Source organism: Solanum pennellii, chromosome 6 (genome assembly GCF_001406875.1).
Source record: "Solanum pennellii chromosome 6, SPENNV200".
NCBI classification, from domain to species: Eukaryota; Viridiplantae; Streptophyta; class Magnoliopsida; order Solanales; family Solanaceae; genus Solanum; species Solanum pennellii.
In genome coordinates this window covers 55,437,798-55,463,596 of record NC_028642.1, presented here as the reverse complement: position 1 = coordinate 55,463,596, position 25,799 = coordinate 55,437,798, and the positions used below count along the sequence as shown (strand labels likewise).

The 25,799-nt window shown below is 27.8% G+C and overlaps 3 protein-coding genes across 5 annotated transcripts; 2 read left to right on the top strand and 1 right to left on the bottom strand.

Moving 5' to 3' along the window:
• Positions 1 to 5,899: 5,899 nt before the first annotated feature.
• LOC107022588 (CASP-like protein 1F1) lies at positions 5,900 to 8,169 on the top strand. Its single transcript, XM_015223181.2, has 3 exons — positions 5,900 to 6,158; positions 6,244 to 6,367; positions 7,833 to 8,169. The coding sequence occupies exons 1-3, from the start codon at positions 5,968 to 5,970 to the stop codon at positions 8,052 to 8,054; spliced, it is 537 nt and encodes a 178-aa protein (XP_015078667.1). The 5' UTR covers positions 5,900 to 5,967; the 3' UTR covers positions 8,055 to 8,169.
• A 3,410-nt stretch (positions 8,170 to 11,579) lies between these two features.
• Positions 11,580 to 12,665, top strand: LOC107022892 (CASP-like protein 1F1). Of its 2 annotated transcripts, none has more exons than XM_027918075.1 (3): positions 11,580 to 11,828; positions 11,905 to 11,926; positions 12,312 to 12,665. In XM_027918075.1, the coding sequence occupies exons 1-3, from the start codon at positions 11,614 to 11,616 to the stop codon at positions 12,531 to 12,533; spliced, it is 459 nt and encodes a 152-aa protein (XP_027773876.1). In that variant the 5' UTR covers positions 11,580 to 11,613; the 3' UTR covers positions 12,534 to 12,665. The 2 variants fall into 2 exon arrangements, with proteins under 2 accessions (XP_027773876.1, XP_015078956.1); XM_015223470.2 differs by having other exon boundaries at positions 11,905 to 12,028.
• Positions 12,666 to 22,365: 9,700 nt separating this feature from the next.
• On the bottom strand, positions 22,366 to 25,526 carry LOC107022667 (transcription factor bHLH137-like). 2 transcript variants are annotated; one of them, XM_015223265.2, is made up of 8 exons: positions 25,169 to 25,526; positions 24,680 to 24,853; positions 24,003 to 24,068; positions 23,694 to 23,762; positions 23,482 to 23,553; positions 23,195 to 23,311; positions 22,713 to 22,847; positions 22,366 to 22,620 (listed from the first exon to the last, which is right to left on the bottom strand). In XM_015223265.2, exons 1-7 carry the CDS (start codon positions 25,412 to 25,414, stop codon positions 22,740 to 22,742), a joined length of 852 nt encoding a protein of 283 aa, XP_015078751.1. In that variant the 5' UTR covers positions 25,415 to 25,526; the 3' UTR covers positions 22,366 to 22,620; positions 22,713 to 22,739. The 2 variants fall into 2 exon arrangements, with proteins under 2 accessions (XP_015078751.1, XP_015078750.1); XM_015223264.2 differs by having other exon boundaries at positions 23,482 to 23,568; positions 25,169 to 25,525.
• Between the last annotated feature and the right edge of the window lie 273 nt (positions 25,527 to 25,799).

Genomic DNA, 25,799 nt, shown 5'->3' with positions numbered 1-25,799 from the left:
TTACGCAAAAATAATTCACATTATATATAAACGACACTTAAAAGTAGAATTTATGATAAACATCAATAATAATTTTAAAAATATATAATATATACTTAATATCATAGGCTAAACTACATTGATTAAAAAAACCTACCGCATAAAATTCTAAAATCATACTAATAATTTTATGCAATATGGCTATCAATTATTTCTTTGAGTTCAAGTTTCATAGTAACTGATTTTTTCTCTTATTCGCTGATCATCACTATGTTACTTGAATACATTTATTCTTAAAAAGTAGAATTTATGATAAACATCAATAATAATTTTAAATATATATAATATATACTTAATATCATAGGCTAAACTACATTGATTAAAAAAATCTACGCATAAAATTCTAAAATCATACTATTGATTTTATGCAATATGGCTATCAATTATTTCTTTGAGTTCAAGTTTCATAGTAACTGATTTTTTCTCTTATTCGCTGATCATCACTATGTTACTTGAATACATTTATTCTTAAAAAAGTTATCCTCTAAGATTAGACATATAGATTAAAAAAGTTATTCGTGTAAATTTTGTATATAGCATTTTATACAGTAATATTATTAAGTTATGGCATTAGATTTTTAATTTCATTGTGTAGCATTTAATATTTCACTCTGTAGCATTTTATTAATAATTATATTGTTAATTATAATTTATTAAAAAGAAACAATTAATTAAAAATTAAGGGGATAAAGTAATAATGGATAATTAATGTTAATAATTAACACACTGACAACACAAATCATGGAACTTTTGTTTCTTTATTAATTGCTACATTTAATGCATGTAGACACGTTTGTGAATATGAATAGTTGCACTTTTTAGGAAGTTTAATTAAAGTTAAATATATGATTAGCACGTTTTGAGGGATATTAAATATTTTCAAATTATTATCATTGCCTTAAATATCTCTAATTAGCTAAATAATATTTTTTTTTTGAATTAAAACCTTAAAAAACGTTGTCAACCAGATAATAACACATAATATTTTCAGATTTGCATTTTCAACTCAAATTTGGATCAATGTTACAATTATTATTCATTCCAAAATTTCACTATTATTTTCAGATTGTTTTCAACGTATAAGTCATTTTTTTCTAAAAATTCAAGAATATTTTCATAGCTGCATATTTCACTTCTTTTTTTAGTAACCTGATAAATTTTGGCGTGCAATATATGTTTTTATTTAAATTATAATATATGTTTTTGTATTAATTTTTTATTGAAAATGTATTGTGTTTGTTTAATTATAGTATTGTATAGGACAGTGAATGATATATTAACTGTGTATGAAGTGTGTATGAATTATATGAACGGATTATAAATCTGTGTAGCATTGAAGTCTGAATTTTTTTAATAGTGTATGAAGATTATACGAAACGTGTATCATTTGTGTATAAAAGTCCATTTATTCTTTTTCAAAATTACAGTATATGTTTCTAATGAAATTAGAATATATGTTTTGTATTAATTTTGTACAGCGGGTAGACCAAAACATGAAATATGGAAAGGGTTTGCTGGCGTGAAATTCAAAAGGATAAAAATGACTTGCAGTAGATGCCGTCAAGTTGGACACAATAGAAAGACATGTTCAAATTATCCTGTGCAAAAATAATAATTTCGTAATGTTACACTTGTTATTGTGTTGTTTTGAATGTTAGAAACACGTTTTGTTTTATTAAGTGCAGTTGTTATCATTGACATTTATAAAGTTTGGTTTCGTAAAAAATTGTCATATATATATCATTTGTTTCTGTTACATATGTCAAAGTTAAATATGACATTCATAATTCATACAATGTTTATACATTATAAATATACATTGAACTATACTGTCATTCATAAAATGTTCATATAGTATTCATACAATGTTCATACAGTATTCATATAATGTTCATATATGTATCATTTGTTTCTGTTACATATATCCAAGTTCAATATGGGATTCATAATTCATACAATGTTTAAACATTATATATATGCATTGAACTTTATTGTCATTCATAAAATGTTTATATAGTATTCATACAATGTTCATATATATACCATTTGTTTCTGTTACATATATCAAAGATCAATATGACATTCATAATTTATACAATATTTATACATTTTTCATACAATGTTCATATATTTTTGCATATTGCAATCGAAATTTATACAAAAATCATACACATTTAATAAAGTGCAAATATTCATTTAAGCATACTACCATTAAATACAATAGTTAATATATTATGACATATATAGTTAAATATATTTTTACAACATGCAGACATGAGTGTTACACGATCTCTACTGCTGGATTTTTATGACAAGTCAGAATCATTTGTTGGTTTCACACACCAAGAAGACGAAGAAGAAGAAGAAATTGATGAACTATGTGAAGCAATAAGCTGTATGAGTGTTAATGTAGGACAGGAATTTGCTGGCAAACGCACCAAGTTTGTGTACAATAGTGACGATGAATTTGTAGGAGTTGAGGAGGAATCTGCAGCTTCACCAAAAAGGATTGACTAATCCTAAAGAAAAAGGAACCTTTACTTTGCAGCTTCACCATTCCAAACCGTTCAAGTCTCTAAACATGCTTATGGCTTCCCAGTCAGAAGAATTCTGCATGTATCCGAAAATCATCATTGTCCAAGAAATAGCGTTTTTAACTTTCATTCAATCAAAAACTGACCTTGCAGTCTTAACCTTACCACACTTCATAAAGAAATCAAAAAGAACATTACTCACCGTAACATCCATCTCCGCTCCCCGTCTAAGCACATAACAATGAATTTTCTTTCCTACTTTAATATACTCAAGCGACGATCAAGCACCCAAGATACTCGAAATCACATAATTATCAGGTACAACATCAGTCTCCAACATATTCCTTAATAGCTGCAATGAAATTTCACTCTTCCCCACATTAACACACGCTGCAATAATCGCAGTCCAAGTAGTCGTACTCTTCACCAACGAATCATCAAAAACTCGCCTCACTTACCCTACATCTCCACCCTTCGAGTAAAAATCGATCAAAGACGTCCCTACATAAATAACGATGAATTATGTATATAACATTATATATACCTTTCTTAAACATTCTATATGAACTTAATGGGGAACTGATCTGAGAGGGATGTTTGTGTTTTGGAATGAACTGATCTGAGAGAGAGGGATAATGGGGAAGATGATTGAGGTCGGATTTGGGTAAGATCAAAAAATGATTGCGTATTGGGAACTGATCGCGTGTAATGGGGAGAGATGGAGTGTATTGGGGGAAGATGATTGTGTATTGGTTGAGATGGGGGTGGATAGTTATTGGGTAACCGTATAACAAGGAATTAATTAAAATCCAGTCTCTATTATTTAGATATTGTTTTTTAAAAGGCAACTATATAATGTGAAGTTTAATTAATATTTTATTAATAATAGTTTATTATTTATATTAAAAGCTTTAAAAGATAATTGATTAATCAGTAAAAATTTAAAGAGTTTGGTTTATAAAAGGTAAGTGAATAAATAAAAGTAATTATTTAAACATATTAATTATTATTTAAATAACAAATTAATTTTTTTAAATTAATATATTATTAATTGATATGGTATAACTTGATAATAATATGCTATAAGTAGTTTATTTTTAAAGAGTATGAATTAATTTTTTTAATTAATATATTATTAATTGATATGCTATAATTTGATAATAATATGCTATAAGTAGTTTATTTTTAAAGAGTATGAATTAATTTTTTTTAATTAATATATTATTAATTGATATGCTATAATTTGATAATAATATGCTATAAGTAGTTTATTTTTAAAGAGTATGAATTAATTATTTTAATTAACATATAATTAAATTGATATGCTATAACTTGATAATAATATGCTATAAGTAGTTTATTTTTAAAGAGTATGATTATAACTTGATATTTATCATCTTAAATGTGTGTGAGATGTTAATTTTACATTATTTGTGTTTTAAACCTTCAACATATGAAACTTGAACTCAAAGAAATGTATAATGTAATAGCACTTACAATTAAATTGCTTCTGGTTTAATATGATATCGATAGCAATAACAGTTTTCAATTTACCTGTCTCTGATTATAAATTTTTTGTTAACCACGGCCTATTCAATTTACAAGAAATTGAATGAAACCTGGTGAAAAAGAAATAAATACTTTGCAAAGAAACAAAATAACTTGCTTAAAAAGAAATGAACAAAGCTTCGTATTTATTTTTCTTCGATTACCAGAAAATCCTTTTAGGATGAGGTTGATGCTTCTATAAGCTCTGATCAGAGCTTTTCTTAATACGCAGATACTCAGTTATTTGGTGAAAAAATATACAATAAGTAGGTGCTGATGCTAATATTATTGGCATAACTTTATTCAATTAAAGATATAAATAATGTATTAAAATGTCACACTAAAATTATATACAATGCATGATCTTAAGTACAGTATAATACAACTATGTGATATTGAAATGTTACTTGATACAAAGATTCTAATGAGACATCTCATCTCCCATATAGAGATTGTTGAACTACTTTTATTATTTTTTCCTTAAATTCAAACCTTGGTCTTCCCTCACCAACTTACGTGAATGAATATTTACCTCGTGTTCAGTTCATTTTACCTACTAATTATTTATGATTATCTGATTTTTAAAATTTGTTTTTCCAATTAATTCAACTTCAGGTTATGAGTATTGTAAGTGAAAATGCTTTTGGCTAGCACATTCCAGTGTTAATAATAGTTGTGATTTTTCTGTGTCAAAATTGAGCAGCTAATTAGGTAACCAAAAAATATGTTATCAATCCGTACAACATCGATCACAAATTTTTGGTCGTCAATTTTGACTCTTTTGCCATTTTCTTTTCATTAATGAACACACATTAATTTACTATCTTCTCCATACTTATTTGTTTTTCCATTATTTTTGTCACCAAAAAAAAAAAAAAACTTGCAATTTGACTGCATTTCACATGTGTCTTTGTCGATCTGAGTAAGGATAGACACAGACATGATTTATATTATAACTAGTCTTTATTTTGAATGTCAGTGAGGTGGTTAGAAGGGGTAATATAGGAAGAAAAAATGTTACAAAACATACTTCCTCCGTCCCATTTTATATGTCACATTTTTTACTTTGCATTTGCATTAAGAAATAATGTAACTTTACTCTTCTACCCTTATTTAATTTTTTTAGAACTCATCTTCTCAATCAATGAATATGAATTAATTTATTTTTATTAATTAATTTAACCAACGAACATGAATCATTTACTTAGTTTTTTTAAATTGATCAAATGTATATTTTCATGGCTAATAACTCACAAGGGTTGAAAAAGGAATATGCAATGATAAATATTATAGATCAACTATTTATAGAAAGGGATGAGATATAAAATGAGACGAAAGGAGTAATAACACATTTTATCACAATTTTATTTTTTGGTTTGGTAATTTGATGTATTCCAAGGTGAAAGAGTAAGGACTCAGGGTGGAGCTAGAGGGATACTAAAGAAGTCGATCAATCATCGTTAAATTCAAACTCGTGACATTATGATTCGAATTGTAATAATTTAGTTAGGTAGAGTATTTCAGTAAAGAGGAAGTCATGTGAAACTCGTTTCCACTTAATCTAAGGCTAATTTTCATAATATTGACACAAAAAATGATTTGATTCATTAGTAGATACCTACCATAAGTGAAGGCTATTTTTTATTTTTTTTTGAGTATAGAGAACAAACATTGAGATATTTTATGAGAATTGTAATTTGTAAATGTCATTTTCTTTAGCCCACAGTACTTTTAGCACTGAAAATACATTTTTTGTTTTCCATCTATAAATAGAACCACCAACTTCTATGTACTCATTCATTCACTTGTTGTTTTTTCTTTTATGTTTTCTTGAGATACCAAGAAAATGGAGCCCAAAAATATGCAAAGTTCACCACTGAAACCTTACAAATATTTGTTAGGAACACAAATTTTGTTGAGATTTTTGGCTACAATATTCACATTGGCGTCTACTTTGATTATTTTAACCAGCAAACAGACTGTTACTATATTTGGCCTTGAGATGGATGCACGCTATAGTTATTCTTCAGCTTTCAAGTAAATGAAAATCTATAGCAAATATTTGTATTTTTATTTTTTATTATTGAAAGTTCTGAATTTTTAGTGTTATTTTTGTGTGCAGGTTTTTTGCTTTTGCAAATATGATTGGATGTGCCTTCTCTGTTTTGTCTCTGTTTCTTGCCTCTGTTTTAGGACATAAAGGTCTTGTTCCAAAGAATTCATTTTACATGTTCCTTCATGATTTGGTACGTCCAACTTTTACTTCTTTTTTTTTTTTTGTAATTGATTTGTTATGAATGTGTTCGTACTCTCGATAAATGTTGACGCACCTTCATTTTTAAAAGAGTTAAAATCGTACTACAACAATAATAACATACTCAGTGTAGTCTTACTAGTAGAGTCTGAGGATGTGATGTGTATGTATACCTTACCCCTACCTTGTGAAGGTGGAGAGATTGTTTTGAGGGTCCGGAAATAATACCCTTTTTTTTATCACTCAATAATTTCCCAATATAGCTTCTTTTTTTTCCATCCTAAAATTTCATACAGTATTTATTTGCCCATAGTTTGTAAGTTTGTTATGTCATGTAAGAGGCATTGATTATCTTGCTGTCTTTTGATTTGGTTCTATTCTTGTGAGGCTTAATCCTAGACTCACTTACAACGCATTTCTCAAGTTATATATAATTATTATTGGGATACTGATGAACCTTGATGTGTCTCGATACTGATGAATATGACCGTGGAGTACGGATCAGCTAGCTTTCACACACCTCTTCTTATATCAGTTATATTGTCATCGTTAAAAAATGAAAATTAAAAGTGGTAGACGTTGGAATAAATGGTGCTAGCTAGTATGAATATATGACCTTTCTCTTTAGGACCACTCAAACACCAAGTCTTTGGAAACATAATAAAGAATTTTCACACTATCAAGTATAACCTTTCTTATTTTTAGGTTATTAATCACGTGGCCAAATACATAAACAGATTTCTCACTTGTTGAGTTTTTTCGTTTAGGTACCTCAATTATGCTATTTTCCTATTGAATCATTGAACCATCCATAACTTGTTTCTTTTTAACAAAAACGATTGGCTGATGTGGAATCAGATTTTGTGAGGGGTACTAATAGAGAATACATATGTTGTTCCAGATCTCATTAGTCCAATTGATAGTGAAAATGTTCGAGAATAATTGTATTTTACTTCAAGTCATTTGAACACATTGCAAAACAAAATGAGATTCACAGAGTTTTCTTCATTCCTTCAATCAAAATTATTACAATACGAACACGATTGAAGACATTTACAATTGAAAAGCCGATTAAAATCAATCAACAATGTTTAAAAGAAACAATTTATGGGTGGTTTAACGATTCAATAGGAAAATGACGTAGTTGAGGTACCTGAGGGGAAAAATCCAACAAGTTTAAGAATCTGTTTATGAGTTCGGCCTAATCACATAATGTATGAACGATTATCTATAGTTATCTTTAGCTAACATAAACGGAGAATGTAAAGTTCTGCTTACACCTATTGCATATATATACTATATACTCGTCCGTCCCAGTTTATGTGGCACCGGAAGGAGTAATAGTTACATTGAACTCAAAGTGTTGTATAAACCAGACATAATGCATTATACACTATTTCTATTAGTATAAATTTTGAAGCAGTAATGTGAATGTTGGAATTTTGTTATGAGCACAGATTGTGATGGCAGTGCTGCTAGCTGGATGTGCAGCAGCAACAGCAGTTGGATATATTGGAAAATATGGTGAGATGCATTCAGGATGGATGCCCATTTGTGAACATGTTGACAAATTCTGTCACAAAGTAACAAATAGTGTCATTCTCTCATACTTTGCTGTGTTTTTCTACCTTTGTCTCACCATTATCTCTGCAAATCAATCCAGACACATCCAAGTTTAACATTCCACAAATATCATTTTCTTAACGTTACATATCCAAAAATGCGCGTTGTATGTTAGTTTTTTGCTTTACTGTATAAGATTATAATATATCAATCTTTTAGTTTGTGTACTTAGTCATGTCCTTTCTCGTCACTTTTTTTTATACTCAAAACAATACTTCAAAATCTTGTTGTAATTGGAAAACGATCAATCCCTAACCAACAAGGAATTATAAATCAAAGACAAATTAATTAAAACAGAAACTAGGAAATGATCATTATTAGCGCATTTTGGCATGGCCCTATTAATTTTTACTACTTATGTAACAACTAACATATAAAAAGGATGGCAGGGGGTAATATAATATTATGTGTGTATTTTAATATGTATTTGTAGGAAAGACAAAGGTTTTTAATAGATTATTTTTGTCCTGAAAAATAATAAGTGCCTTTTAATTCATTTTTTAATGTTTTATTAGTAATAAAAAATGTATTATCTAAAAAGTATTTATGCCTAATCTAGAATTCCAATTATCACACTTACTATTGGATTTATGTCTAGACTAACATACGATCCGAAAATAGTTAAAATATAAGAAAAAATGTTTTATTAAATAATGTAGGTCTTTTTTCAAACAAGGGTGAAGTAATAGGTGATAGGGTGGGGATAACCAGTGTTCTAGACGGGGAGGAGATAAAAGAACTTGAAATGAAATATATTTTTCTACTGAATATGAAAAAAATCGTACTTCTAAGTAATTTCGAGATATTTTAATTTATCAAGCATGAAAAATATTAAAATATAATTCAAAAAATGGTTTCTTCCATAGGAAATCCACCCATAGTTTTATTAAGTTTTGCTGCATACAAATCAGGACAAAAATGCTTTTTTTTCGTTAGCAGCCTTAGTACTTCTATATAGTACTGTCAGTAGTTTTATTCGATTTTGGAAATTTAGGTAACTGACTACGAGAAAATTAGATAGACTTTTTCACTGTTATTTTTGCGTTGTCAAAATTGAGCAATTATTAGGTAACCAAAAATCGATCTTATTTCATGTGAGAGGTAATTTAATTCGACGTGAAATTTTATTTCTTTTATTAAAGATAAAATTAATATTTTATATTTAAATTATTACTTAATATAAACTATGTCATTCTGAATGGATTTAAAAAAAATTAAATCAATATAAATTAGGACGAAAGGAGTATCAATTAGTACAATTAGAATTTTTGGTAGTCAATTCTATTCCTCGCAAATAAATATCTTTAATTAATCTTCTTCTCCTATTCTTTTTTCCTTTGTCGAAATGGGATAAAGCACATTCATTAATGAACATGCTTTGTACCATCTCTCCATGCTTTGACTGCATTTAACAAGGTCTTCATCAATAGATTCTAAGAATGGTAGAGATAATAACATGAATCAAACTGCTAAGAAATATAAACATCAAATGTCTCAAAGCAACTTAATTTATAATTTATTTTTATATGTACTCTTTCCATTCCATATTAAGTTAAATTTTTTTTAGGTATTTTTCTTTTTTCAAATTAACTTAATTGTTCAGTATTCAATTTTACCCTTCATTTAGTTAATATTGAAATTAATAATTAATTAATATTTAGTTACTTTAATCATAAATTTAACAATAATTAATAAGGATAAAAATAAAAAATTAAATTTAATTTATATCTTAATAAACACCACAAAAATGAACTTAATATGAAACACAAAGTATATGTCAAGGTGATTTCATATTTATGAATAAGATTTGAATTAAGACTATTGAATTTTATCGGACCAATACTTTTTATTCTAATTTAGACATAGTAAATGAGAATGAATATGCCCATATGATGTACCTAAACCGATTATAAGATGGTGGAGAGGATTTTGTGGCGTTTAGTTAGGTTAGTGGCAGGAGCCAGTTGAAACATGGAGTTGATTAGTTAGTTTAATAAATCCCATTTATTTATATTAATAAGATTAAGATATTTAAATACGAATGATGTGTGAATGATTAGAATGTAATTTTGATTTTAATTATTTTTCAATACAAGTGCGTAATTTATTTAGATTTTAGAATAATAAATAACAATTTAAATAAAGAAAGTAATAAATAATTAGAAAAATATAAAATTTTTGATAAATAAAATTATTTTTTAAATTTAAAAATGAAATGTTTATGTGTAAGTAATAGTAAAAATGATTTGTTGTGAGGTTAATGGTTGGTTTTACTAACTAGAAATGATGAAAGTGATAATCATACGTGAAGATAGTTAATGTTGTAGCAAGATACGATATTAATTAATTAATTAATCATATTAAAATAGTATTCGAAGAATATATATATTAACTAACAATGATAGTAATATATAACTGATGATAATATTAATTATAATAACGAAGATGGTACGAGAATGTGATAGTGGTACCTAATTCATAGTACTTGTCGAAGTTATTTTAACTTTATACTAGTAATTTCGAATTTTTAATCTAACTAAGCCATTATATAAAATAATTTATCAAAGTAATATATTTTTCTAAAATTTTACAAAACTAGTATAAACGTATTTCACGGTAACATTTTAAGGTATATTTTATTTTTTAAAAACTAACAACATTAGGTTGATGTACGTTACTGTAAGTAACGTTTTACTCTTAAAACGTCATTTTCAGTTACGTTTTACTCCTAAAACGTTACTTTGAGTACGTTTTAGGAGTAAAATGTTACTATGAGTAACGTATATCAATCTGACGCCATCAACTTTTAAAAAATAAAATATATGCTAAAACGCTACTGTGAAATACGTTTATACTAATTATGTAAAATTTAAAAAAACATATTATTTTGATGAATGACTTTATATAATGACTTAGTTTGGTCAAAACTTCGGTAATTTCACTAGACAATTTTGTTTTGAAGTCTGCCTTTTCTTGGATCTCTAACTCCCAATTTGTCACAAATTGATTGTCGGTTGGTTAATTTGTCTTGATTTGAAAATTATAACACACTTCTTTTTTTTTCTTTTATCGGTTAAAATCAATTTAATTTAATTTAATTTTAAAAATTAATAAAAATATAATATGATAAATAAATATGAACGAAAGAAATAATTAACTCGATGAAAGACTTCAATCGATTGGATAAATAAAAAGTACTCTTTTCGTCTATTTTTATTTGTTATATTGTATTTTTATTAAGTCAATTTGATAAAAGATATACGTATTCAAAAACTACTTGAAAAATATTGTAATTTTTCATACAATATAATAAAAAATATATTATAAAATATTAATCAGAGTTTTTACGGTTTGATTCTAAAAAAGGGAAAGTATGATAGTTAAAAGTGGAACAAAAATAGTGAATAATTAATTATTATTATTTTACTTATTTTCCCCGAGAATTAATGCATTTTTTTGTTAGTGGGCAGTTTTAAAACTTGTAAGTAGCTTTTTTGTCGGTTTTAAAAATGATCCATTAACTTTCTCTCTATAAATAGTAGCAGCAACGTCCACTCGCCCACTTATTCATTTCAGTTTTTGTTTCTCTCTTCTCTTTTCTTCAGATCCTAAAAAATGGAGAATTTTGGTGCCAAAAATAGGCAAAATCAAAATGTGCAAAACCCAATAATGAAATCTGACAAATGTTTGTTGTCAACACAAATTCTGTTGAGAATTTTGGCAATTGCATTCACATTGGCAGCAACTTCCATCATTCTCACAAGCAAACAAGCGGTTACTGTATTTGGCATTGAAATGGATGCACGCTATAGTTATTCTTCAGCTTTCAAGTAAAACCAAAATTAAATTTTCGGTTTTGCTCTGTTATTTTTTGAAAAAATTTTAAATTTGGGTATTGTTTTGCAGGTTCTTTGCTATTACAAATATGGTTGGATGTGCTTTCTCTGTTTTGTCCCTAATTGTAGCCTCTGTTCTTGCTCATAAAAGTTCTGATCCAAAGAACTATTTTTACATGTTCATTCATGATTTGGTACGTCCAAATCACTAATTATCAGTAGATCTGGACAAAATATTAACCAATACAAGTACAATTTTGCATTCATTGAAGTTTATAAGTAACGTCACTCAATATGCATTTTAAATGCTTAAACGTAGACGTCACTTACAAATGCATTTTGATTTTTCCGGAGACAAAGACAGATAGGATTTAATTAATGAAGAAAGAGTTTGTCTTCGAAAAAATACGGTTATTCACTTTATTTTTTACATTATTTTAATGAAAATTCTGATTCCGTCACTAATTGTGAGTGCAGATTACGATGGCATTGCTACTGGCTGGATGTGCAGCAGCAACAGCAGTTGGATATGTGGGAAAATATGGACAGACTCATTCAGGATGGCTGCCAATTTGTGATCATGTTGACAAATTTTGTCGAAAAGTTTCACATAGTATCATGCTTTCTTACATTGCAATGATACTCTACCTTTGCCTCACTATAATCTCAGCAAATCAATCCAGAAAAATCATGGTTTAACAAGTAGAAACAATTATCAATGTTGTTGTAGGTTGTTTTAGTTTTTGGTGTAATCATTACTTGCTTCTAGTTGCTAGCTACTTTTAATATATAATATATGAAATTATATAATCCTTAGTTTGAGTTTTTGTAGCTATCTTGTTCTACGTGCATTATTTGGATTTAGCTATTGTTATACGGCGATAAAAATAATTTTTAGCGATAATAAATGTATATATTGATAAAAGTGATAAAGTTTTTATCGACATTAGTTAATCGTCATTGGAATCAGTATCGCTACAAACTTTAGTGACATTTATAAAGAGTGCTATATGTCGTTTTTCGCATAGTGTTACTTGAAATTGAGAGTGTCATCTAACTGTTTTGATAGATTAATATAGAGAAGTATTCAGATCAGTCATGCCAAGGTTATTAACTTTCTAAATTATTACAATATTTATGTATTGTAATTATAGTTTATTTTCAAAAACAGTCAATTGTAAAGGTTAAGAAATTTTAGTGGATTTTGTTTTTCGTAAATCTATAAATATTTTTAATGATATGCTAACATTATCTAATATGAGTCAGAGAGTTATAATATCAAAATTGAAAACAAAGCTCATGAAACACGGTAAATGTGTCTCATACCTAATCTATAATGCCAAAATTTTATAAACAAGTTATTTATTCTACATTATGAGTTCTTTTAATACTCTACTTATAGCACCAAATTAATTAAATATTAAAGAAGGTGTTGTGCACTTCGTCTTGTTGAGAAAAAAATTAAACAATGCATTAATTAATTAGAAGAATTATTATGCGTGAATATTTATAAATTTAAAACTAAGATATTTATATTTTATTGATATTACGTTTCAAAAAGAATAATTTTTTTAAAGTTAAAAGATGTATTAGTTAATCTTTTTTCTTCAAAATCACCCTTTTTCTAATGGGATTTTCAACTATTTTTAGTTTTAAAAAAAGTCTGAGAATAAACAAATTAATGGCATTGACTAACTTTGTTAAGAAGTGTGTCACGTCTTAAAAACTTAATTTTTTTTTGATATTTCATAGCGTAATTAATCTATTCTCGTTACGTATCTAGATTGTTATGTAATTAATTACATTTTCAAGCTTATATTAGTCTGTCAATCAACAACTTATGAAGTGCCAATGCCAACATTTATCATTTATGGATTTATTTTATGGCTATGAGCATTATAATACTTCCATCTGTCCTATTAATTATTCTTGCAAGGTTCGATGCATCTTTTTATTAAATTTAAAGTCCAATTCTTTAAATGATTTTAGGCCAAAACTTTTGGATTATCGAGAAATGTTTATCATAGTATAAAAAAGGGTTCACCAATCATATACAGAAGGACGAATTTTTTTTTTCCATTCAAATGCATGATCACCATCTCTGAATCATGTATACTAATATTATATATACTCACACAAATCTATATTATTTTTATTTATTAAAAAAATAATAATGTCATTTTTACACGTAAATATAAAGATCGATCTGAAATGTCATTTTTTTTTCTATTAAAAGTTTACTGAATGATAAGAGAAAGCGTAGTTTTGCAAACTTGAACATCACCAACAAAAGATTTAGCACAGAAAAGTTTGTTTGGTGTGATGTATAAGGAAAACAATCATGATATGTAATTACATCAATATGTTTATTAAGTTGAGAGTTGTTAAGGCATATCATGTCATATCTTATTCACCTTATAAATGTGTGCACTTCATCTAACACGCCATACTACAAATACAACATATTCTACTTGTTCCAAGATGATTGTATTTTGTATTGCACTTCATCTAACACGCTACATATGCTAAACCTAAACTTTATATTTATATTTTTGTTTTCAATCGCATTCGCATGTATAGGATTTTAAACCAAATACTTGAAAATAAAAATCTATCTCAGATTTTTTCCATTATAATAAGTTCTTAATTCGAATAAAATGGCAATTTTTACTCTTTTAAGAATATCATGGTAATTATTTTGGTTTTAGATCTAGATAAGAAATCATTGGAGAAAAGAAGAATTTGACGCGTGAGTACCCAATCCATTAAGAAAAATTGGACTCAAAAAATTTTCAGCCCATTTAAAACGAGGCTCAATAATCAAGCCTCTCTGGGCCGTTAGCCTGTAAGGCCCAAAAAAAGGAAGAACAGATTAATTATTTTTTTGAAAAAAAAAAAATCAAAAGTAAATTAGACAAAAAGTTATGAAGGAAAAATTACATAAATACATATCTTATTTTCCCATAATCTCTACAATTCTCTACTAATTTAAAATTTATCAAAAATCTCTTTCGAATACATCATTGTCCTCTCGATGATACATCTCTATCCTCCTTTCAGATACAACATCCCTCACCTATGTATCCGGATGTCTGCTGATGTATCCAAAAGTACAATCATGTATCCGGATGTCTCATCCCCTTTCTGATACATCACTCGCATATGTATTCGGATGGTAGTGACGTATACAGAAGTCTAGTGATGTATCCGAAATTCATAAATTTTAAGGAATTTTTGTAATTTAAAAAAATAAAAAAATAATATAATTAACTCTTACCACTATAAGATTTATGTAAAATATACATAAAAGAATGTACTAAATACTAAGCATATTAAAAATTAGAGTTTTACTTTTTAGTCCTAAAAATTTGATTATGTTGAATTACTTTTGAAAGTAATTTGGATAATTGACGAAGATAGTTCTAATTTATATTTCATCCTTTCGATTTGATTTGTTTGTGTGATGTGACTTTGTGCAAGAATGATGTAATAGAGAACTCTATTTAAGACACCATTATTATATTATACAAAAAATTCACTTATTGTAAGTCTATTTAGGAAGAAAAACAGTATAAAATTTATGTAAATATAATTTTCAAGACTGATAAAATATTAGACTGTGATCTAATATTAACGATATCAAAGAGAATAAGTTGATCCATATCAAGAGAGTATTAGAATAATTTAAGAGATAAGGCAATCGTAAAGTCATGAGAGAATAAAATAGATCCATATTATTACGACTTTAATAGACATGAGATGATGATCAAATTATTTATTCTCTTGCTTTTATTCTTCAAAAATTATTTCAAGTGATGAAGGGAATGTCAAACAGACAGCTTGCTACAAATGTGTCAATTTTTGGGAGTTTTAAACATCAAGAATATCAACAACTCATTATAAATGTAATTAGTCAATATAGAATATAGGGCCGTACAAAATCGAATCGAAAAATCGAATCAAATTGTTAATTGAATCAAATAAAAAAAAATCAATTAGTGATTTGGTTTGATTTGGTTTGGCGTTGAAAAAAAAAAACTCGACTAGGGTTGGTTTGGTTTCAACTAAAAAAAACCAACCCGAGATCAAACCAACCCGACATTATATATATAATTTTAAAATTTTATTTTATACGTAAAAATACTTACTTTGATATAATTTTAAACATCTCTTATACTTTTTATCTTTTAATATAATTATTTCATGTTTGGAAGTAAGAATTCTTAATGATCTAATAAAATTATAGTCTATACATGTTGATAATTATAATAAAGTTTTTAAATAAATCAAATTAATACTAATTCAAAATGAAAATCAATTCAACACTAAGAATGACAATAATGTTGAATATTTGTCTTTTAGTTATACATAGATTTAGACAATTAAATACATGATCTAATTTTACTTTCTTTTAAGATTTAGTCATGTAACTAATACTTACTAAACTTATTTTAGCATGATTTAGTACTTTAAATTATGATCAATTTCATTATGACTTATTAATTTGCAATATTTGTTTTATGCGGTTTTATTATTATTATTTTTTTGGATGTTTTAGTATCATTAATTATATCATTTGTTATTTTCTTGAGAAATAACTTAGATAGTTGCATTTTGATAGGACTAAAGAAATATTTGAAGTACACGTAAATTATACTCCCTCCGTCTGAAATTGTTTGTTATGGTTTCTATTTTTAGAGTCAAACTATAAAAACTTTGACTAACATTTTAAAATGTATTTTTTCATCATATTAATATGCAAAAAATTGTAATTTATAGTATTTTTCATGTAGTTTTAGAATATCTATTTTCTTGTTTAAAATATCGAATTAATGCGATCTAATTTACCTTTAAAAATTAGTCAAATTGACTTTCGATAAGCGCAACATGACAAACAATTCTGGACGGAGGGAGTATGTTTTATGAATACTTCACCAAAAAATTAGAAAATCCGAAAAAACCCCGAAAAACTCGAAATTGAAAAACCCGAATTTTATTAGTTTAGTTTGGTTTATAAATTTAAAAATTCGACATAAATGATTTGATTTAATATTTAAAAAACCCGAATAACCCAATCATGTACACCCCTAATATATATATATAGTTCGACTAGAAAGATCATTACTATTTTAAGAATTACTCATCTTAAGTACAATTAACGTACCATAAATACAATTATTGTTATAATTTAAATTTAGCCTTTTTGAAGAATAATTTGTTATACTAGTTTGCATGAAGAGATATGATTCTTGAAATATAACAATTGAATATTTGTGAAAATTAAAGGATTGTAAGAACTAGAAAGAGATGAGAAGCAAGACAATTGGAAAGGGAATATATACTCTTCGTAAGAAAAATTTATAATTCGTATTTTCTCATCCATCGTCTTTTTAATTAGTTGTTAATTGAATCCGATCCTACATCAACCTTTGAGAAGGCCTTCCGATTTTTGTTGCTTCTTGTCGGCCCAATAACTAATTATGTGTTACCAGTATAGATGGTTCATAACATGATATTTTTGAGTTTACAAGTTGATTTGATAATCAAAATATGCCTTATGTATTTTATTACTTCCATTCATTAGTTAATGTCTACCTCGTATTCTCTTTAAGTCAACATCTCTATTTCGTATGGCTGGTCCCTAGCACAAATAAGAATATGTTCCTTCGTTTCTATTGAGGATAATTAATTGATTCATTCATCATATATAATATATATAAATTTAAAATTTCAAATAAAGAAGAACTACACGTGGTAAATCTTGTCAAGCAAAGAGGTATTAAGGTGTGTGTCATTTTATATTTATCGGATCACTCAAAAAATAAATCTAATAATTATCCGTGTATAATAATAAATATAATTAATAACTTGCTAAATAAAATAGATGATAAGCAATAAATGATTTAAATACGATAATAGTGTAAGAATTTCTTATAGTGTCGTGCATATAATTAAGTTACAAAAAAATCCTTGTAGTCAGAAAATTTTCACCTAGCAGCTAGAGGGGTATATGGGGCTCATCTAGTAGTACTCCTTTATTAGAAAAAATCACATAGAGTTAATTTTTTCGGATGTATATATATATAATAGATGATGATATTCTATTTTTTTCGGATATATATATATATAATAGATGATGAATATTCTGCTACCAACCTGGCCTATATATATCATGCTTTGGATGAGTCATTAATAAGAGAGTCCAAGTAGAAATTAATCAAAGATAAAAGATTTTGTATGAAATAAGAATATGATAGCCAAGGATGACTATTGCCTGATTAAAATATCTTTATGTAGGATTAATTTGATTATGATCTCATCAATTAATCCTTCAAAAATGACTTTAATTAGGCTTAATTTCATCCTTGGCTAATTAATCTGAGAGACTCATGCAGAAATAAATAAAGATTAATTGATTAGGATCGAAAGAGAGGTCTTGTAAGAAGATAAAGAGCCTACTTTGATAGCCAAGGATGACTGGCCTAAATTCCCATTCAGGAGCAAATATATATCCGTTTAAAAGAAATATCTCTTTCCTGTATGATTTTTTTGACGGTCATCTGAAGTTATCAAAAAAGGCTATTTTTCGTCATGCAAGACCTTTATCTTTCATGCACATGTATACATTCCATGTTCATCAAGTTTGAAGAGATTCGATCTAAGAAAAATACGAAAAATGATCAAGATTGAAAGGTACGTACAAGATCAAATGTCATTATTTTCGTTACATGAGTAATTGATATATGTTCAACGAATGTGCAAGTTTATTCTTTTTATTTTTATTATTATTTCAGAAACGTTATAAGGGAAAAATGGATAAATAATATGAAACAAAGAGAGCGTGGTAGACCAACCTCGTGAACATGCAGAGGATGAAGGGGGGATGGGTGCTTTTGGAGGGGCTCATTCACCATGTATAAATCTTGATTTAGCTTGACGATTGACTTATATATGTCACTTGCAATCAATTTGGTCCTTTCATATTTAATTGATGCTTGTCATGTTACTCAATAGCTTTTTTTTTTTTTGGAAACCATCGATGTGGAATACCATTGGTAAAGTTTAGTTTTCGTTAGCTCTATTGGAAAAGACATTTTTGGGAGGACCAGAACATTAGAGAACAATTTTGCAGCAGTAAATGTTTGTATTTTAGGAACATAACACACACCCACTCCATTCCAAACTTTAATGTTGTTATGTAGACACATTTGTTTCCTCTTGCCTTCTCTCCTTTCTTATTTTGGTTGCACTTGAAAAAAACAGCCAAAAATCATCATCGGGAGGTCACAATTCAAGTCTTATAATAATGTTTTGCACAAATATAAGGTAAATCACATATAATATATATGCTTCCACCACTATTAAAAATACTTTTTTCCTATTGATCACTATAAGGATGAGCTCTTCATCCTTCATGTAACCCAATGTAGATTAGACAAAGTTTATTTTTATTTTTGTTGTAATAATATATATATATATATATATATATATATAGAGAGAGAGAGAGAGAGAGATCAACACTGCCTATAATTTGGCTTTGAACTATAAACATGTATCATGAAAGGTTCAATTGTATACTGTTACTATTAGACTTTATGGTTTTAAAAAAAAATAAAAAAAAATCAATGCTAAAAAAGCACACATATAATTAGTATGTTGGGACTAATAGACCTTCTCTAGAATTTGGACAAGTATACCTTAATGTAATCACAAGGGGATACCACCTTATTAAATATCAGTGTCATCTCCTTATTGAAAAGTACAAGACAACTAACCCTCCACCTTAAAAAAACAAAACCTTTGACGTAATCAGATATCTCAAAGTACAAGACATCTAACCTCTTACCCTAAAAAAATAAAATCTTCGACGTAATCAGATATCTCATATTTAAAGTTATTTTTTTAAATCTCTCTTTAAATTAATTGAGTCATGAGATACATACAAAATATCTATAGTTAACTGGTTCTATATCGTCACATTAAAAAGTTGTGGTGGGACCAAGTCGGTTTGGCCCTTAGGCATGAGGTGCAACACTTAAGAGAGGACCACCCACAGACCGACCTAGTATGGGGTTTGAAAATGAGAGTTTGGTAATTGCCCATATACACCATGTGTCTTCTTTATCACATGCACTCCTTATCCCTTTCATATTTTTCAAGAAATCAACCAATAAAACTATCGTACTTTTATATATTTCTTTTATATAAATTAATATTATAGTTTATATATCTGAATTTTAGTTTCTCTATGATCAATAAATGTCACGCAACACAAATTGAATAGTTTCAAATGGACAAGAACATTAAATTTGACCCAATATGTTTTAATTTGTCTTCTTCTTCATGATGATGATGTCTCCAATATTGAATGTATTCGTTGTAGGGGAAGGAGGGCCACGTCTCATTAATGGTGTGTTCGCCAGGTCGTTACGTATAAAAAAATATTTTATAAGAAAAGATATAGCAAAGTCATTAAATTTTATTTTATATCAATAAAATTATTCAACTTAGATATTTATACGAGTAAGTCACTTGTATAAATTTATCATTAAAAAAAGTTTGATATATCTTCTTATTATTGAGTTTTATTTGCTCTGATTTCTTACTATAAATAGATTTTTCTTTTACGAAAAAGGTTTGGATTGACTAATCCTTTTCTTGTAGCAAAAAGATTTAGGACTCTATAAATAGAAACATGTTCCTTCGAACTTAATCAACATTCACAATGTAGTCTTAATGACTTTGAGAGTTTTGGTTACGAGGAGAATTTGTGGGTCACAAGTTTAATACGTTATCACTTGTGTGAACCTCCCATGTATTCTGAGTGAATTGATTGAGGTTGTTTCTCTTTGTATTTTGTACTCTCATCTTTATAGTGGATTGCTCATCTCCTTTGTGGATGTAGGTCGATTGACAGAACCACATTAAGTTGTGTCTTTTGATATATTTCTCATTTATCTTCTTACTCATGATCTTTCGAGATTTGCTTTGCTTGCTTCCGCGTTTACACCTGTTTTATCATATTAACATCTCATTTAAACAATTTTAAGAAATTGCATCTATTTCTTTTACCTTTTTTTTTTTTCAAATTGTATCTATTTAATTTCCTTAATAGAGGGTTTGATGGGGTTGGAGTTTGTGGGCGGGTGGGGTGTCACCACTCACATTGAATAGTACTTTATTTCAATTACTTTATGAGTTTTTTTTTAATAAGACTTCTTAATGGAAACATTAAATGATATTCTTTTTTATTTTTCGGCAAGCATTCCATATTTATATTAAAACTCGATTAATTCTGAATTTACATCGAGATAGATAAAATGCTCTCTAACAAGAATAATTCCTTACCCAAGAAGACTTAAACTTAATATCTATAATTAAGAATGAAGAAATACTTACCAGTTATCAATTAAATAACACTTTATTTATTTTATTTTAAGAAGCCAAAGCTAGGTGTCAAATCCTAATAACTGGACATTTCTATAATTTAGTTTGGTGGTACTAATTGTTGTCTGATGATTAGTTGATATAGTATTAAAGATTGAAAAACCTTTCATTTGCTTTGTTGTTAATAAAACAAATTAACTATGATTAGCTAGGTGTGTTGATTAAGTGACTATTTCAACATGGCCTAAAACAGTCTTATATGTCTCCCATTAACAAAAAAATATCATGGAATGTCTCTATAAACCACATATATACTTGTTAACTACATTGGAGGCAAGTGCAGTTGGCACTTAAAATTATTTGATCTTATCACTCAAGTGTCATCAAATGAGCAACATATTGTTTGTTTTCCACAAATCTCATCTTTGTGAATTTAATATCTTTGGTCAAATTATTATAAATCGAGTTGTCAAAATAATCACTAGTTCACTAATATTTATATCATAGGTATATTGTATATTTTATACCGCTTAGATATTATCATTTTCAACGCTTGATATACTAACACCATAATATTTTATACATCGAACATCAAGCACCAATTATTTAGATCAAACTATATATCGTCCTAAAAAAAACTCTTCAATTTGTATGTCACTGTTTACGTTGAGTTCAATTTGTAACGTACTTCCAAAGAAAAGGTTTCTAATGGGTGGTCAAATGACAGATTTTTTGTCCTCCAGAGATGTACTACTCAACGTTAACATAAATAATAATAAGTAATTTTTCTCCGTTTTAATTTATGTAATATAATTTAATTTGACATAAAAATTAACAAAGAAATCAGTAACTAACAAAATTTTCTTATTGAAGGTATTTTCTTAGAAGCTTCCGTATTCTGTATTATTTCTGTTTAATATGATTAGGGAAATTTGCACTTTTTATCCTTCAAATATTCATTAATTTTATTTTTGAGTTTTAATTCCCCTATAATTGTGAATCTTCACAAACTTATATAACGAATTAAATTATGTTAAGTTTTGTATGGTTAGTCCACCCATATCAATATTCTCAAAACATGTTAATCCTTTCAAATTAATTAGCCCAATCTGTTTATTTGACACGTCTAATATGAAACAACAAATAAAAAAAATACTACTATTTATTTACTGGCATTATGAAACAATACACTTAAATTCTGTCTACAATTACTCAAGTTCCTAATTTATTACATAGAGACAATGCACCAGAAGTTGCAAATCTGGGAAGCCAGATAATTGGACAAAAACAAAAGTATGTCCACATGAAAGATCTCCTATATTTCACTTCTCTTGAATTATCATATCCATCCCATCCATAGATCTCTCACATCAATGATTTTGGACAAACAACTAAATTACTGTGCACAGAGATGTGTCAAGTCAATACCGAACAAATAAAATAAACCATTGAAAGGAGTAATAATTAAAAGGAGAGTGATGGATAGCTCACCAGGTGTTGTGTAGGACAGGTTTCATATTAATGGAAAGGGACACACAAGTTGTTGTTATTACTAATCAATTCTGAATGATTAATAATCATCTTTTGTCTTTGGTCATCTCCACTCCATAATACATGTCCACTACCCTAAAAACATATTTGCCCATGTTAGATATATATATATATCAATCATATTATATATATCATACACTTTTTAAAAAAAATGTGAAAACAATAGTACAATACTATGTCAAACGGGTGGTGACAATAGATCAATCTTTATCAGTGTCTTTTAGGTTTTTGTCCTATTGAACAATATTTTTTCGGTTTCAATTTGGTTATCATACTTTTTATTAGTTCATTTAAAATATCTTTTCCTTTATAACATCAAAGATTCAAAAGTCTGTGTCAAGTCAAAATAGGACAAACTATTTGAAACAGAAAGAATATTATGACGTATCTATGGATATATTAATTATTTTACTATTGAATACCTGAGAAACGGAATTTGGTAGATGCAATTGTTGAAACATAAGTGATGTTGAACTATCCAAGTGAGGATAGTTACTAGTTGTGTTCTCTAATAATGGTCCTTCCAAGCCACTCCAACTCTGATTATAATTCAATAGAAAAAAAAAAGATTTAGCTTAATAGACATATCTTTGTGACACGAGATACTGTTTCGTTTTGTTTTACTTGATATGTATATAGAAATTTAGGCTTAAATATGGTTTAGTTATTCAAATATCGACACAGCTTACGAAAATTTCTGCGTACGTACCTGATCAGGTTTGACCATGAGAGTATCTAAGTCCATGCCAAAGTCATAGTACATGGGGTTCAAAGAAGCAAGCTTCATGGATAAAAACTGAAAAATTTTAAACACAATAAATATGTTTTAATCAAATAGATTAATTACTCATTTCCCTTTTCTCTATTTTTTTTTTTTACTAAAAGTAATTTATAGATGGTTAATTTATTTCTTTTTCTTACCTCAACTTGGTTTTGCAAGGACTGGACATAGTTGATTATCTCATCCAACATAAGGGCCTTCCCAGTTACCTGATTTCAACGTTAAACATTGGTCTAATATTAAAATAGAAGTTCCACTATAACTTTGACGCGTTTTATTCAAATTTCTCTTGAATTATCAAAAGTCTTGATTACCCCTATAAACTTGGCTATTATACTAAAACGAGGTAATCGATGGGCAAAGTAATCTGAATAAAACACGTCAAGTTTAGAAGAGTATATATATTCTACCAAAAAAAAGGAAAGACAAAGTGCTGAAACTTGATCTACCTTGTCACAACCTGGAACAAGTGCTTGCAATATCTTCATCCTTTCACTTATTTTCTCTCTCCTCACCTGAAATTATGTCATAAAAATTTTCAGAATACTAATATGGAAAGATAACTAGAGGTAGACATGATTTGTAATAAACTTAGTTATATACACTATATGGGTAAAAACTATATTGTAATATGACATTAATCTATTAGTGTAATACTTCCTCCATTTAAAAAAGAATGATCTTTTTTCCTTTTGTCTGTTTAAATAAGAATGATCTTTTTCTTTTTTGGTAACATTTTAATTTCAGCTTTCCACGTGACATGTTTAAGGCCATAAGATCAAAGGAAAATTTTGTACATTGAACCTAACTTTATTTTAGGACCACGAAATTCAAAAGTTTCTCTATACTCTTAAACTCTGTGCCAAGTCAAACCAGCTCGTTCTTTGTGAAACGGAGGGAGTATAATTTATGAATAGGTTACACAGACAATATGTATAACATAGTGGAGACTCCAAAAAGATGTGGCGCAATGAATTAAACTGCTTCTCTCTTTGCTAGAGGTGTCAGGTTTGAACTTAAGATACGAATTTTGTTTTAGAAATGCTATAACTTCAATGTTGATATCGGACACCAGACTGGAATCAAAAAAATAAGAAGATTAATTGTATAGTAGAAAATTAGTTACCCTTTCAGCAAGACTGTGACTGTCAGTTGCCTGGCCCCTCCTTGCTCTAACATGAACATATCCTGTAGGGGCCTCTTCAGGGGCTTTCTTCTTATTTTCCTTTGTTTTTTTCTCTCTTTTTACATTACCATTTCTTTTCTTTTGCCCTTTCCCATCATCACCATCTCTTACATTCTAACAAATCATAAATAATAATTACCACTTCGTCAAAAAAAATAAAAAAAAATAAATTCAATCTATAAAACTTTGAACATCATATGCTCCCTCTGTTTGTATTTATTTGTCTTATTTTTTACTTGAAAGTTGAAACAAAGTTAAAAGAACAGTAAATAAGATTTTTAAATGTTATGGTGTCGAATTAAAGATACACAAAATATATCTTTGGTCTTACACTATTACACATATCACGTGAAAAGTTAAAATTTAAGATTTATCAAAAGAGAAAAGAGACCTACTTTACGAAACAAAATAATATTTAAAAAGAATTACCTTGGATTGAGTAGAGCAGAGGGAGGAAGAATTGGTTTTGTTTGTCACATGAGAAGGTTCATTATGGCTAATTTCATGAACATTATTACTCATATTGACAGAAAGCTCTTGCAAATAAAATTGAGAAACACAATTTGGTAGTGTACTACTACTTGTTATATTGTTTGGTTCCTCCAGCAAACCAGACATCTTAATGGGCACATGAAAAACAGAATCTACATGAAAAGAGTTACTATTAGCTTCCATTGTTTTGTGGAATTTTATAATGTTAGAAACACAAATATATTTAGATACAAGGCAAGGCAAAGGAGAAATAAAAGGGGAAAAAAAATATTAAATGGATTCTGAGAATTATAAAATGTCATAAAAGGGGGTCAGGTTTATATAATGATGAAAGGGATATCCTGTATAGCACATTCCAATGCAGTTTCTCTGCATTTGACTGGTCTTATCTGTATTGACTTGGGGGAAGCTAGATGATAACATGTGGTCTCTGTATCGAAACGGTGGAATGATAAATATTTCTTTATTTTTAATTTTAATTGAGTGTTTGTGTTCAAAATTTTTTGTGTATAAAATCTTCTTTATTATGATAAGTTTTACTTTTAATATGAAATTTCTGAATATAATA